Source organism: Lepus europaeus, chromosome 14, assembly GCF_033115175.1.
Source record: "Lepus europaeus isolate LE1 chromosome 14, mLepTim1.pri, whole genome shotgun sequence".
NCBI classification, from domain to species: domain Eukaryota; kingdom Metazoa; phylum Chordata; class Mammalia; order Lagomorpha; family Leporidae; genus Lepus; species Lepus europaeus.
In genome coordinates, this window is record NC_084840.1 from 22,575,749 (window position 1) to 22,589,402 (window position 13,654).

Consider the following 13,654-nt stretch of genomic DNA (forward strand, 5'->3'; position numbering starts at 1 on the left):
TGCAGCACATGGCCTGCTTCCGATGTTTGCAGTGAAAGGAGAAATGTTTTGATGCCTGATTGAGATGTTTACCCAGAGAGTCCTCAACCCTGTACACCAGGTACACTTGTCACCTCGTGACTGTGGTTATGTGGGCGATGGGAAAAAACACAATTTCCATCCCACACACGGCCAGGGCCAAGGAAGCCAGCTAGCACTCAGCCAGTGGCTCTGACAGAAAGCAAACCCAGGCGAGGCGGTGGGCGTGGAGGCAAGTCACAGCTCCGCTGCCTTTCCTGCTGCCAGTCCCACATGCTGCCGGGGCCACCATGCAAGGGGCAGGGGCCCCATGCCCCCATTGGGGGAGTCTGCAGCCTGAGACACTGTGGGCCTGGGAGACCCTGAGACAGACGGAGGGACTCAGCCAGGTTGGAGGTTGAGGGGCTGGCGTTGTGACACGGCAGGCTAACCCGCCACCTGCATCTCACATCAGAGCACCACTTCGGACCCAAGGCCCTGGCAATGGGCCTAGGAAGTCAGCAGAAGATGGCCCAAGGACTTGAGCCCCTGCCACTCATGTGGGAGACCCAGATGGAGTTCCTGGCCCAGCCCGGGCTGTTACTAACAGGGTTGAGTCAGAGCAGAGGGACCTAACACAGTGAAGGGGTCCTTGGTTCTCACACGGTGGGCATTCTGCAGGGGACTCCTGGCCCTAGGGGCAAAGGAAGTTTCTAGAGAAGCAAAGGTCCAAGTGGAAGGCAGCAGCTCTGCGGGGGAGGAGGGCAACAAGGCCCAGGCGCCTCAACTTACCTTCCTTGCACTCCAGGGCCACGCGGGACTCCAGGTTGTCCATCTGCATCTGCAGCCGCTTGAGCGTGAGGTCGTTCTCGCGCGACTTGCGCTTGTAGGCGATGAGCACGATGATGACAATGAAGAGGAGGAGGCTGCCGCCGGCCGCGATGCTGACGATGGCTGGCAGGGTCAGCAAGCTGTCTGAGACGACACTCACCGAGCCCGGCGAGAACACCATCCCGCCCACGTGAACCTGTGCATTGTACACACACAGATGCACGCAGATGCACACAGGTGCGCAGCCTGGGCGTGCCACCAACCCCGCACGGGGGTAGGAAGGACGGGACAGACCACAGCTGCGCAGGGCAGGTCTGTAGACGACACGGCTTCCCACCCTGGCGTCTGCTCTCCTTCCCCTGGGCGCTCAGCTTCTGCCCATTTTTAATGCAGGGCGTGGAGGTGAGGAAAGCCGTGGCCCACAGAGCCCGGCTGTGGTAGACTGGGGGTGCGCAGTGAGGAGGACAAGGGGCAGGGTAACAGGTGGGAGAGGGGCTCACTCACCATGACCTTGTGCTGCCCGGTGAGGTTGGGAGGCTCACAGAGGAGCTGTGTCTCCGACACGGTGACTGCACAAGGGGTCTCTCCGATCAGCACCGTGTAGTTGAGCTTGGCCCCGCCCGCGGCAGGAGGGCACAGGTTCTTGCCCTGCAGAGAGCATCAGTCTCAAGCGGAAGCATTGGCACCTGCCTGCCAAGGGTAACTGCCTGCTTGCCAAGAGACGGAGGGGCCGGGGGAGGGCTGCAGGGCGAACACCGACAGGCACGCCCTGGCAGGTTTCCTTCGGAGGGGACTTCTACACAGCCACGGTTTACAGAGAAAGAGGGGGCCACGGTGGCGGGGTCGGAGGGAGAAAGAAACTGACGAGGAGAGTGGGAAAGAGGCAGGGGAGACAAAATGGCAAGCAAGGGATGTGGGGTGTGAGGACAGCGGCGGGGGAAAAAGACACTGGGATGGGTTGTGCCAGGGCACCGTGGCTGCTGCACACATGGGGCAGGTTTCTGTGGCCACAGATGCAGGCAGTAGGTAGAAACAGTTGTACCCGACACACAGTAGAACCCTGGATCCCAAAGCCCACTAGAACAAACAGCAACACTCAGAAGTACTTTCCTAAGAATCCCAAATGCAGAACACAGGGCTGGATGAGTCCCTACCCGCAAACGAGCGCCGCCTAGAGGAAGACAGCGGCTGTGCGAGTCCACTTGTACAGCGAGGAGCAGAGAGAGGCGGGCACCGTGAGCCCCCGCTGCCCCTGGCCGGCGCCCACCCTGCACCTACCTTCAGGATGATGGGTGAGCCGGGCTTTTGGTCCAGGACGCCAGTAGGGCTGAGCAGTTCGAAGGTCGGGTTGGGGTAGTAGATGAACTTGGTGTCGTTGTAAATGAGCAGGGACTGGACGTTGTTAAAGACGAATCCAAACTCATCCGGCCGCTCCACAGTGTCGAGGCCGGGCCGGTAGTCGGTGGTCAGAGAGGGCGCCAGGCAGGTGAGGGTGGTTGTGTTCACGACCTTACACACCTAAGAGTGCACAGAGCAGCACCCAGGCATCAAGTGTCTGGTGGGCCGAGGCTGCGCCCCCCACTGCCCGCGGCCACCCTCTGCTGCTTTTGTCGCCCGGTCACTGACTTGGTGTCATTTGAAAGGACAGTGTCAAGGGAGACGCCTTGACATTCATTCCACCAGCACCGTGTGAGGCCCTTCGTGTGTGCCAGGCACTGTGTGAGCCACAGTCTGCACTCAGGGGCAGACATGATGGTGAGGCGGTGCCTGCCAAGCGCCTGGGCCACAGCACTGTGAAGCGGGCATGCACGGTTGTGAAAGCTGCTGGCTGGACTGTGCACGCATGAGGATGGCCACGAGTGTGTGGGGCTTGGAGCAGAGTGACAGGGGGGCGGGAGGAGGGGCAGGAGGGGGATGGGGGATGCAGGGAAGCTTTTGCTTGGGCAAGATGAGTAATGTAGAGTCTGAAGAATGAGTAGGAGTAACCTAAGCCAAGACAGGGAGGGCAGAACAAGTCCCATGCAGAAGGAACTGGAAGGCTGGGTGTGGGGGGGCACGGCGCGTTTGGGCAAAAGTAGGACAGGAGCGTCTGAGATGGCGTGTGTGTGTGTGTGTGTGTGTTCCTGGCATCCCGTGCTCTGAGCAGTCACTCAACTACCACCTGGCCAGGCCGCCCCCCTCTCCCCTGCCTAACTTGAGCAGCACCATTCTCCCCTCCAGAGGTTTAGCTCTGGGGCTGTCCCAGGCGGCAGCCAGGCTGAAGAGCCGGCTCAAGGATCCACTTAGGGCTTGGGAGGAAGACGCAGACTCCCAGCCGGCCCCGCCTCCTGGCTCCTGCTCGGCACAGCTCGGCCTCAGCCCCGGGAGCCAAGGGCAGCTCCGAGAACTGGGGCTGCTCGAGTACACGCTGTTCTGGCAGAGCCGCACGTGTGTGTCTGGCCAACACACACCACGCAGGCTTCATGCTCAGAACACAAGACTGCGTGTGAAATTGCAAAGCAGCTGACACTTGCAGAGAGATAATGTCTAGGGATTACGTCAGAGCTTCGAGTCCAAAACTCAATTCTCCCTTTCCAGAGCCCGGTGGTGGTGGTGGTGAGGGTTTTAAGAATCTAAACCAAGGGATTGGCATTGTGGCGTAGTGGGTAAAGCTGCAGCCTGCGATGCTGGCATCCCATATATGCACTTTTTGTACCCCGGCTGCTCCATGTCCGATCCAGCTGCCTGCTAATGGCCTGAGAGAGCGACACAAGGTAGCACAAGTCCTTGGGCCCCTGCACCCACGTGGGAGACCCAGATGAAGCTCCTGGCTCCTGGCTTTGGCCTAGCACAGTCCTGGCTGTTGTGGCCATTTGAGGAGTGAACCAGCAGATGGAAGATCCCTTTCTCTCTGTCCCTCCCACCCCCACCCCTCTCTGTAAGTCTGCCTTTCAAATAAATAAATAAAGCTTTTTTTTTTTTAATTAAAGCGAAGGGCTTGTCTGCTGTTCATTGTGGTGCAGTGGCCCCTTAGGAACCTAACTCCTCTTTCTCGTTGCAAGTGGGGACACTGAGGCCCAGGTCCAGTAAGGGGGGCCGACAGGCAGGTGTAAGAGGCAGGGGTGCAATCCCAGGCCCACAGTGAGCCTCTCTCCCTGCCCCCATCACCCTCCCTGCTGGGTCACTTTCCCTAGACTGGGCGCCTCTGTGAATAAGCAAATCACTCCCAAACAACAGGCCTCTGTCTGCTTCCTGCCCGGGCTGCATCCGCACTTTCTTTGCCAAACATTCCTTTGGGTTTTCTGGCTTCTTTCTGGCCCTCCACTACCCTCTGCTATCCTTGGAGGCGGCCTGGAAACCTAGTGGGAGGGGAAGCCCCAGGTGGGCTGAGCAGAGGCCTGGCAGGTGGGCAGGGCTCCAGGGGCACAGCCATTCCGTCTATCCCTCCCGAAGGCTGGTGCAGGGCAGAGGGTAAGCGCCTCCTGGCTGGATGGCTGTGGCATTTCCACCTGCCTTTGCTCCAGGGAGGTCAGCAGGGAACCGAGGACCCTGGCTCTCCACCAGGCAGAACTGTGACTTTGTCCCCTGAAACTTTGTGGTTCTGGTGCCTGCGGCTGGGGTAGGCGCTGGGGAGATTGTGCCGGGGGGGCAGCAAGTGAGTCCTCACGAGGGGGGAGGTGCCTGGGGCCTATGCTGCTTTGAACTCCAGTATGGAGGAGGCCTTCCCAGTGCAGGTGGCTCCCGGATGACAAAGGCAGCCCTGGGTGCAGTCACAAATACCCTCTCCAGCACTCTCCCCTCTGCACTCAGGATGTCTTGTGCTTTCTGTATTCTAACGCCTTGCTGACTGCGAGGGGCTGTCCCCCAGAGCTGCACAGTGCCCTGTGAGTCTACAGCAAACCAGCCAAACTACACCCCACCCCCAAACCATCTCCTTTCCCACTCCAGCTCCCTAGCCACAGGCTAGACTGAATCAACCCAGGACCAGACAGCCGGGGACAGCTCCGATGCCCCAGAGCCCAGCCAAATTACTCAAACCTGCTGGCCCTGCCTGTGTCCTGCTCCCTGTGGAGACCACACTTCTCCCTCTGCCCCTCCTATGGTGTTGTGCCTCCTTCCTATGAGATCGGGCCTGTGAATGTCACGAACCATGCTCAGGCCCTGCCAAACCTGAGCTCTCATTAAATAAACCAAGATGTTCAAACTTGTCCTTAATTTGCTTGTTGTTGTTTGTTGTTCAATCCTTCCTGGCTGTAAGCTCACTCTTCCCAGTCCAGCAGCTCACCCTCTTGGGCGTTTTGTTGGAATCTGTGAGCTCCCAGGGGAAGTGGAGAGGGGGCACAGGCTCTCACCCAGGGACCAAGCTCTGCTTCTGGGAGAAGGAGGCAGGTGTTTGTGTAGCTCAAAGCATTGTGCCCATGGTGGGTACTGAAGGGGAGACACAGGAGCCCCGGGGTCTCTGCCGGCATCTCATCTGGTCTGCTAATGAAGAGTTCAGAGGTCTGGCATTGGGCCTGGCCCAGACACCAGTCACCTTGCTGATGGGAGTCAGCCACTGATCCCTCTGGCTACATGGGGAGGGCGGAGGACCCGATGATCCCAAAGGCAAGCTGCATACACTCTGGCATTTTGTGACCTCTGGGTTTCTTAAGGAAGCCTCAAGCCTGGAAATGTGTCAGGGATTAGAGGGGAGACACAACACCACTTCCTCATCTCCATTCTAACCCAGCCAGCACCTTGAAGGTCACAGCAGTAATAATAGTAATTTACATAAAAAAATAATGGCCATAATAGCATCTTCTGGACTGTGATTATGAAGACAATAATGTTTCAGAAAACGTTGGCTGAAAAGAGTGAGATAGAGACATGAGAACAAGCTTAAAAATGTGTAACATTACTGGAGGTTCTGCTATTAGGATCTAGAGAATTTCTTCAAAAAGCACAAAAAGCGGAGGGAATTTGATGGCTTTGCACAGAGCAGGAAAGTGCAGGGTTCCCCTGATTGTCTCAGTGAGGGGGTGGAATGAGCCGCCTGGTGACTGAGACTCGGCAGGTGCCAATCACAGGCTGCAGTGCTGTGGGTGAGGCAAGGCTAACTCCCAGCACTCGCAGCTCCGAGGAGGCGTTGAAAGACTTGGCGACACCTGCACAGCTAACAGACGGCGCGGTCCTGCTTCCAGCGCAGAGACGTCTGAATCTGCAGCCAGAACACGCTCATCTTCCTCGTGTGCTACTACTTCTTTTTATAAAAATAGACAGCATTTTAAATCTTCATTGTATTGCTATTTATTTAATTTGTGTGAAAGACAGGCAGAGAGACAGACAGATGGGCAGAGATCTCCTGTAGCCTGGTTCACTCCTCAAATGCCTGCAATGGCCAGGGCTGGGTGAGGCTACAGCTGAGACGAGGAACCCCATCTAGATCTCCCTTGCAGGTGGCAGGGACTCACCTGTCCGAGCCAGCACCTGCTGCAAGCAGGAGTGGAGCTGGGACTTGGACACAAGCACTGTGATACGGGATGTGGGTTTCCCAAGTCATTTCTGAACCCCTGTGCCAAATGACCGCCCCTCTAACACTGATTCCCATCGGACCTCCAAGCGAACGAATGTGCCAGAAGCGAGAGCCCTTGTGTGTTGTCACAGGCTCAAAACTTTGACACACATCACCTCCTGACAAGAAGAGAGGCTATAATTAGAAAAATAAATCGTCTTCGGGCTCAAGCAATTCGGGGCCACGATCCTGGGCTCAGTCTTGTCCCCCTGCAGTCCCCAGGTGCTCCAGTGTCTAACCCAGAGCTCACCAGAGTGCTGGGGTGGACCGACTGCTACTCACGTTGACAGATTCCTTGCCGTTAAACTTGACCCGGATCCGCGGCTCCTGGATGACATCGAGGTTAAAGCCTGTGATGGTCAGGGGTGTGTGACCACTGGGAGCAAACAGAGGTTGAGTTAGGTGGACAGCCCCTCCAACCTGGTGTTGTGAGCCTCACCCACCGGCCTCCCTCTCAGGAGCCGCCCGTGGGCTGCAGCTACACCAGGTGGCGGCCAGGTGCGTCTGCCTCACCTGGCAATGCTCCACTCAGGCTCAATGCGCTGGACCCGGGGGTCATCTATGTACTCGAACTGCAGATTGTTATCCACGCGGGCCCGGTCGACACTCACGGACACAGGGACGGGACCCAGTCCGTTGGACGATGGGGGTGAGACACACACGATCTCATTCATGGACCTCCTGTAGGGGAGACAGCAGGGGACTGAGAAGAAAGGCAGAGGCAACAGGGGGTGTCAGCCGGCCTGAGAAGGGGCTGCCCTGGGCCTGAAGGGACCGCCCGTGGGTGTTCTGCTCTGCTTCATACTCCACACTGCAGAACACACCCCACCCCCTCTCCACCTGAGACCCAGCTCGATTCGGATTGGTAGGGGGCAAAGTGCAAGGATGAGCTAGAGCTTGTGAGACAGGGACAGGACTCCATGGACCTTGGGCGAATTCCTTCCTCCTGGATTCTTCCAGAATCTGAGTATTTAGCCACTGCTGACAGTCAACAAACATTCACTGAGCACCTACTACACACACACAGTGGATGCACAGTCCTTGTCCCTGTGAAGTTCATGGAACAAGCAGGACATTATCTACCTGTAGATAATACTGGGCAGATGGGGTTCTCACCCGTGAGTTCTTACAGAATTATCTCAGGATTCTCTATATCTGCAGGACCTATAGGTGTGACTGGCAAACAGGTGTCAACCTTTTTGAGCACAGGGCACGCCCTAGGTGTGAGTCTGCAGGCTTGCGGGGCCGAGGTCAGACAACCTCTGTGTTTCTCAAGTCCTCGTCGAGAGGACTGGGCAGCGCTTGGGAGCCCTCGTCATCTGGTGTCCTCATGGCCCACGCTTCCAGTTAGGTTAGAGGTCTGCAGCCCCTCTGATTCACGGGCACGAGCTGAGAAGTGCTGTGTATTTCTTACAACAGCTGGAAGAGGGTCTGGGCCAGGGAAGAACCAATTCACGCAGCAGTGAGGGAGCTGGCCTGGGCACGAACAGGCAGGTGCCCCTGAGGTCCAGCCCGCTAGGCCACCTTCAAGTGCAGCTTACCCATAGAACTCGCAGGTCTGGTTGCCCAGGTATACTGCCACGCTGCTCCCGGCTCCAAGGTAGTGGCCGGTGATGGTCACCATGGTGCCTCCCGACTCTGGCCCTCGGATGGGGGTGAGTGACAGCACAGAAGGGTTCTTTGGAAGGAAGCAGAGAAAACACAGATTCCAGCTTAGAGCTTGTTCAAAGGGACGAACCAAGGCTGGACCTCAGGGTAGAAGGAGGCACCGTCGTTCAGGCTGCGGATGGAGGTACTGTGCCTGCCCTTCCCGATCCCGACATCCTCTCTGCTTGTTCTGGAGCTGACAGCCATGTCTAAGAAGAGTCTCGGGGCCTGGCCAGGGCTGGGTCTCTGAATTAATTAACTCCCCAGAGAGTCTCCTGCTCATAACACGGAAGGGAAAGCAGAGGTGACACTGACTAATCTATCAATTAGTTTACAAATTGAGAACAATTTGAAAATGCTTCACTACCTAGAGTCTGAACTGATTGTTTTGGCACAAAATCGATAGGGCTGGATAAAGCCTCCCTGCCTGGGCTGGGTCATGGACAGCCTAATGCCCTCCACTCAGGGCCCAGGCGCCTATGCTCTGGCCCTGTCCTAGCACGTGAAGGGCACAGCAGGGTTCCTGGCACACAGAGCCCTGCATAAATGTTAGGCTTGGCCTCTCCAGCCCTCGCTGGAGCAGCACTGGCTGGGGCTCTCCAGCATGCCCATTAAAGTTGTAAAATGAAGCCTGAAGCTTAAAAGAAACATCTTAGCCTAAAATCCGGCAGCCGACCTAGGGCAGAAAGGCACTGCTTCTGCCTGGAGGCCGGTGGCGTGCAGGGAAGAGTGCATCTCACTGGGCCTCCGCGCAGGCGGGAGCTGCAGGCCTCATCAGCCACGCACTAGCTGCAGGCCCTAAGGCAAGGTTTGGATCCTTCTGGCCTGCGCTCGCCCCAGCGGAGAAGGGTGGGCAGGGCTGTCTCAAGCCCCGCACCCTTACAGTTCTCAGTCCATCTGGTCCTGCTGCGTTTGCATCTCCTGTGTCCTGGAGTAGGTTGGCTGCAGACACGCTGTGGTTCTCTCCAAGCCGGGAGAGAAGAGTATGGATAAAAAGTGGAGGTGCCAGGGCGAGAAGACGGGGGCTGGGGAACCCTGGACAAGCAGGAAAATGCTCGAGAGAGAAAAGAATTCCATGATCTAATGATTTTTTTTTTCAAGACTCTTAGCAAGGCTGGTTTGACCCCATTTGCTAGTGCTAATGCTTGTTTAATGAAATGTGCAATATGGTGATGGAGGTGAGAGGCAGAACAGGGGCCTCAGGGCCCCAGGAGGAAGTCATGGATCCAGGACGACTTCAGGCTCGAATGACTCGAGGGCCCGCGAAGCAAGTTATTATTATTTTTTGACAGGCAGAGTGGACAGTGAGAGAGAGACAGAGAGAAAGGTCTTCCTTTGCTGTTGGTTCACCCTCCAATGGCCGATGCGGCCAGTGCATCGCGCTGATCCAAAGGCAGGAGCCAGGTGCTTCTCCTGGTCCCCCATGCAGGTGCAGGGTCCAAGGACTTGGGCCATCCTCCACTGCCTTCCCGGGCCACAGCAGAGAGCTGGCCTGGAAGAGGAGCAACCGGGACAGAATCCAGCACCCCGACCAGGACTAGAACCCGGTGTGCCGGCGCTGCAGGCAGAGGATTAGCCTATTGAGCCATGGCGCCAGCGCGATGCAAGTTATTGATGGAGGAGGAACTTCGTGCTTCGTGCCAGTCTCCCAGAAGGCTTCCGTGGTCCTACCACCTGTGGCATGAGTGGGAAGGGAAGACTCAGGTGTGAGCCTGGGCACGTGTGCGTGTGACCGCCCCGACATGCAGGCAGGCTGGCTGGTGTGCCTCGCTCCCGAGGTCCTGTGCAGACAGTCCTCCCAGCTTCAGCGACTCTTCTAAACTCCCACTTAAAATATCCTTGGCAGAAAACAAAGCTCGTGCATAAATATAGACCCACTTAATGAGGCCCCTCGGGCGATGCATCCTCATTAGACTGGAATTAGAGGACGGTATCGTGTGGGCAAGACAGAGAGGCCCCTCCTGCCCCACGTCTGGGCTCTGCTTTCTAAGAAAGGCTCGACGCTGCCTTATTTAGAACCTTGACCTTGGCCTTCTGCAACTCCAGGATCTCCCCAGAAAGACAGGTTTGCACAGCATCAAGGCCCGAAATCCCCTTTGCTGTCTCCTACATGGTCTGCAAGAAGCCTGGAGAGGCCTGGTTGGGGAGAGTTGTCTGCCTCTCTCCATGGAGGAGCTGGAACAGATGAGTGCCCATGCTGGACCCGGCCCCAGTACTCACCACAAAGGTGTACTGTTGATGAGACTTGGTCATGAACTCCGGCTTACACTCGCCAATGCACAAGCGCACGGGCCCAGAGGTGGTTCCCACGAGGGCGTGGCCCATCTCACAGACGATCCTGAGAACACAACACAGCTGCAGGTGAGAACTTTGGCAGGAGCTGCTGGCCTTGCTCACAGAGAATGAGTCAGCACAGTCTTGCCATGGTGCTGGACCAAGGCTCAGCACAAGCACCCAGCTAGCTGTGTGAAGCTGGGGAGAGTGCTTTCCCTCTCTGGGCTCCCGTCTCATCTAGGCAGCGCCAGGGCTGGACTGAGTCACGTCTGAAGGCCCATGTGCCTGGAACACACGCTGCTGCCCACTTCTGTGACCAAGCCTGTGGTTGTCCATGTCCCATGCAGTGCCCAACAATGGGCAGCACCCAGCACGTGCAGAATAAGCTGAGTGTCCAACAGAGAGGTCAGGGGCCACAGTTAGCTGGTATCCTTTCCTCTGTGACAAGCCAACATTGTAACACCCCTCCCACTCCCTTCTCTCCCCCCAAAAAAGACCAAGCAGGTGCTGGCCTATTTGCCAAGCTGATTCCATTGTGGTTTGTTCCCTGCCACGAGTCGTGAAAAGGGGCTGGGTGATCCGGTGAGCTAGAGCTCAGAACGGGAGCTTCCAGCGAAGTGGGAGACATAGCTCCTTGGCAGCTGGGATCAGTTCATTAGGCCAGCAGTTGACACTGGACTCCCGCTTAATCAAGGGCTGTGTGCACTTAAGCTGGGAGCAAGGCGGGGCCACAGCCACGTGCTGAAGCAGGCTGGATTGATACCCCCGGTGCCACCGCCCCAGCGCCCGAGATAAATCACACAAGCACATTTAGACGCTGGCTGCCATGGAGAGAGGGCGGGCAGCTGCAGGGCAGGGAGGGCTGGCAGAGACCTGGTTCTCGGTGGGTACTTCTTGCCTGGAACTGCAGGGCCCGGGTTAGGTGGGAGAGACCCCCAGGCTCAGCTGCAAGGACTCCAGAATGGAGGGAAGGAAGAATCCTGCCTCCCCACCCCATTTAAGAGAGCGTGGCACTCTGGTGCTCCTGGTAGGTCTGCTCAGCAGGGAGCCCGGGAAACAGATCCCCTCTCTGCTAATCCCCAGCAAGATCCTGGTGCGGGGAGAAAGATCCGTGTGTAACCGCGCGATGCTTATCTCAGCAGTGTCTTCAGGAAGGAAGGGAACTAAACGGAGCTTTCATCCCGACATAATAAAACTTGCATTAAACAAACACGCCGCGCGCTCACACACACCGTATGCCGCCCATCTCCATCTCCTTGCTAGCAGCTAATCCCAAATAAGTACTTGTACTCCTGGTGAATATTTACTTAACATGCAATAGCTGTCTTATTACGTTTAGCATATGAGATGCAGGCAGGAAGGACTCAATGCCCATGGAAGAATGACGTCCCTGCCCTTTCTTTCTCTAGAAATAGTAAATTAATTATGAACCGGAATACATAAGAGTGATGATCAGTTAGTACTGGACGTGTAACTCTCTCCTTAAGCCTCCTTGGTGGCGTGCTGGGGAGCTTCGTTGAAGGTGTATGCACGCTTATTCTCAAGCTGCTACTTGCTTGAAGTTGCAATGCTCCTATCCTGCCTCCCAGGCCCTGACACCTGCTCCCATGGGTCCCTGCTCTGTAGAGCAGGTCCTGTTCTCTCAAGGGGCTCCAGAGGAGAGTCAGTGACTGAGAGCACACTGGGCAGAGGGAGAGGCAGGTCTCTTTCACTCCCTTCTCACAGGCCTTGCTCCTCCGCTGTCCTCCACACCCATCACTCAGCTGCAGTGGTCCTCAAGAAGAGGAAGAAGTCACAGCAGCCTTGATGTCATGTTGAAAGGAAAGACGAGGGGCTGGTGCTGTGGTGCAGCTGGTAAAGCCGCTGCCGGCAGTGCCGGCATCCCATACAGGTGCCGGCTTGAGGCCCGGCTGCTCTATTTCTGATCCAGCTCTCTGCTATGGCCTGGGAAAGCAGTGGAGGATGGCTCAGCTCCTCCGGCCCCTGCACCTGTGTGGGAAACCCAGAAGAAGCTCCTGGCTCCTGGCTTTGGATCAGCAAAGCTCCAGCTGTTGCAGTGGATGGAAGACCTCTTTCTTTCTCTCTCTCTGCCTCTCCGTAATTCTGCCTTTCAAATAAATAAATTATTTTTTTAAAAAAAGAAGGAACTATGAGAACACAGGACAGTTGTGGAGCACTGAAACACTCCCCTTTCAGAGGAACTCCTGGGCCTGCCTTGTCCCACCCCATTCTGCCGTCCCCATTGGGAGTATACAATGGGCTGAGGCCATTTGGCACCCTGTGTTTTTTAGGACATGTTCTTGCTTAGGGCTTGTGTCTCAAAAAATAAGCTTTCCTTGTCAAGCTCCTGAGAGAAGAGCTCTGGGTAGGAGATGGACGTGCAGTTGTCTGTGAGTGGAAGGGCAGGTGCAGGGCCCAGGGAATGCACTGCAGTGAGGACCTGGCATTGGCCAGCGCGTGCCCTTCCTCAGCACTGTGGCTGGGCCTCTCCTTACCCCAGGAGTAGGCTATGGAATTATACCTGGATGGGGAGATGCAGAAACTGCTGAGAGACCTAAGGAAATCAGGCTGCATTGTGGACAGTCTACTGCCTCTACCTCTCCTCCCTCCTTCCTGGGACCTGGTACCTAAAGGAGGCCTGGGGAGGCTGTGAGTGAGTGTTGCAGGCCCTTGTTCTCTGAGCTCAGGGAGATGGAGTGGAAAGGGTGAACTGAGTAATGAGTGTCACGCCAAACCACAGACCACACCTTAATAACAGCAAGAGCTACACCCTCCACAAAACCGGCTCCCACATCACCCGTGCGCTCAGCTACAGGGCGGGTCCTCGTATCTATTTTATACACCATGCACCGTGACAGGGAGGCTCGGGGATGCTAGTGACTATGTCAGCTGATGCCAGAGCCATGGGAAACGGCAGAGGCTGATTCGAATCTGGGTTAGTGTGACTCCAAAGCTCACACCTTTGACCGGTCCATTCTACTCATTAGATCTCTCAAATGTTGTGTTTATCTGATAGTGAGACAGAGAGAGTGACAGCGAGAGTGAGAGTGAAAGCGAGAGTGAGAGAGAGAGAGCAAGCATGCACTCTCATCTTCTTGTTCACTTCCCAATGCCCACAGCAGGGAGCAAGGAACTCAGTTCAGGTCTCCCATGTGTATGGCAGGGACCCAACTACTTGAGCCATCACCTGCTGCCTTGGTCTGCAGTAATAGAAGCTAGAATCAGGAGTGGAGCCAGCAGCCGAATCCAGGCACTTGGATAGGGGATGCAGGCTTCCCAAGTGGTGATGTTTCTGCCAGGCCAAATGCCCACGCTGTACAGAACAGTTTTCATGGATGCTCTGGGTGCTCTTTGGGGTGAGGGGCTCAGTAGGAT

The 13,654-nt window shown here is 56.4% G+C and overlaps 1 protein-coding gene across 1 annotated transcript in view; it reads right to left on the reverse strand.

Annotated features, from left to right (window-relative positions):
• Positions 1-13,654, reverse strand: part of PLXNA2 (plexin A2) — a 199,956-nt gene that overhangs the window by 17,530 nt on the left and 168,772 nt on the right. Inside the window, exons 14-20 of the mRNA XM_062210276.1 lie at positions 10,226-10,343; positions 7,900-8,036; positions 6,872-7,039; positions 6,641-6,734; positions 2,107-2,346; positions 1,333-1,476; positions 790-1,024 (exon numbers count right to left, since the gene is read on the reverse strand). Coding sequence (XP_062066260.1) covers positions 790-1,024; positions 1,333-1,476; positions 2,107-2,346; positions 6,641-6,734; positions 6,872-7,039; positions 7,900-8,036; positions 10,226-10,343 — 1,136 coding nt within the window. The remainder of the gene's footprint in view (positions 1-789; positions 1,025-1,332; positions 1,477-2,106; positions 2,347-6,640; positions 6,735-6,871; positions 7,040-7,899; positions 8,037-10,225; positions 10,344-13,654) is intronic.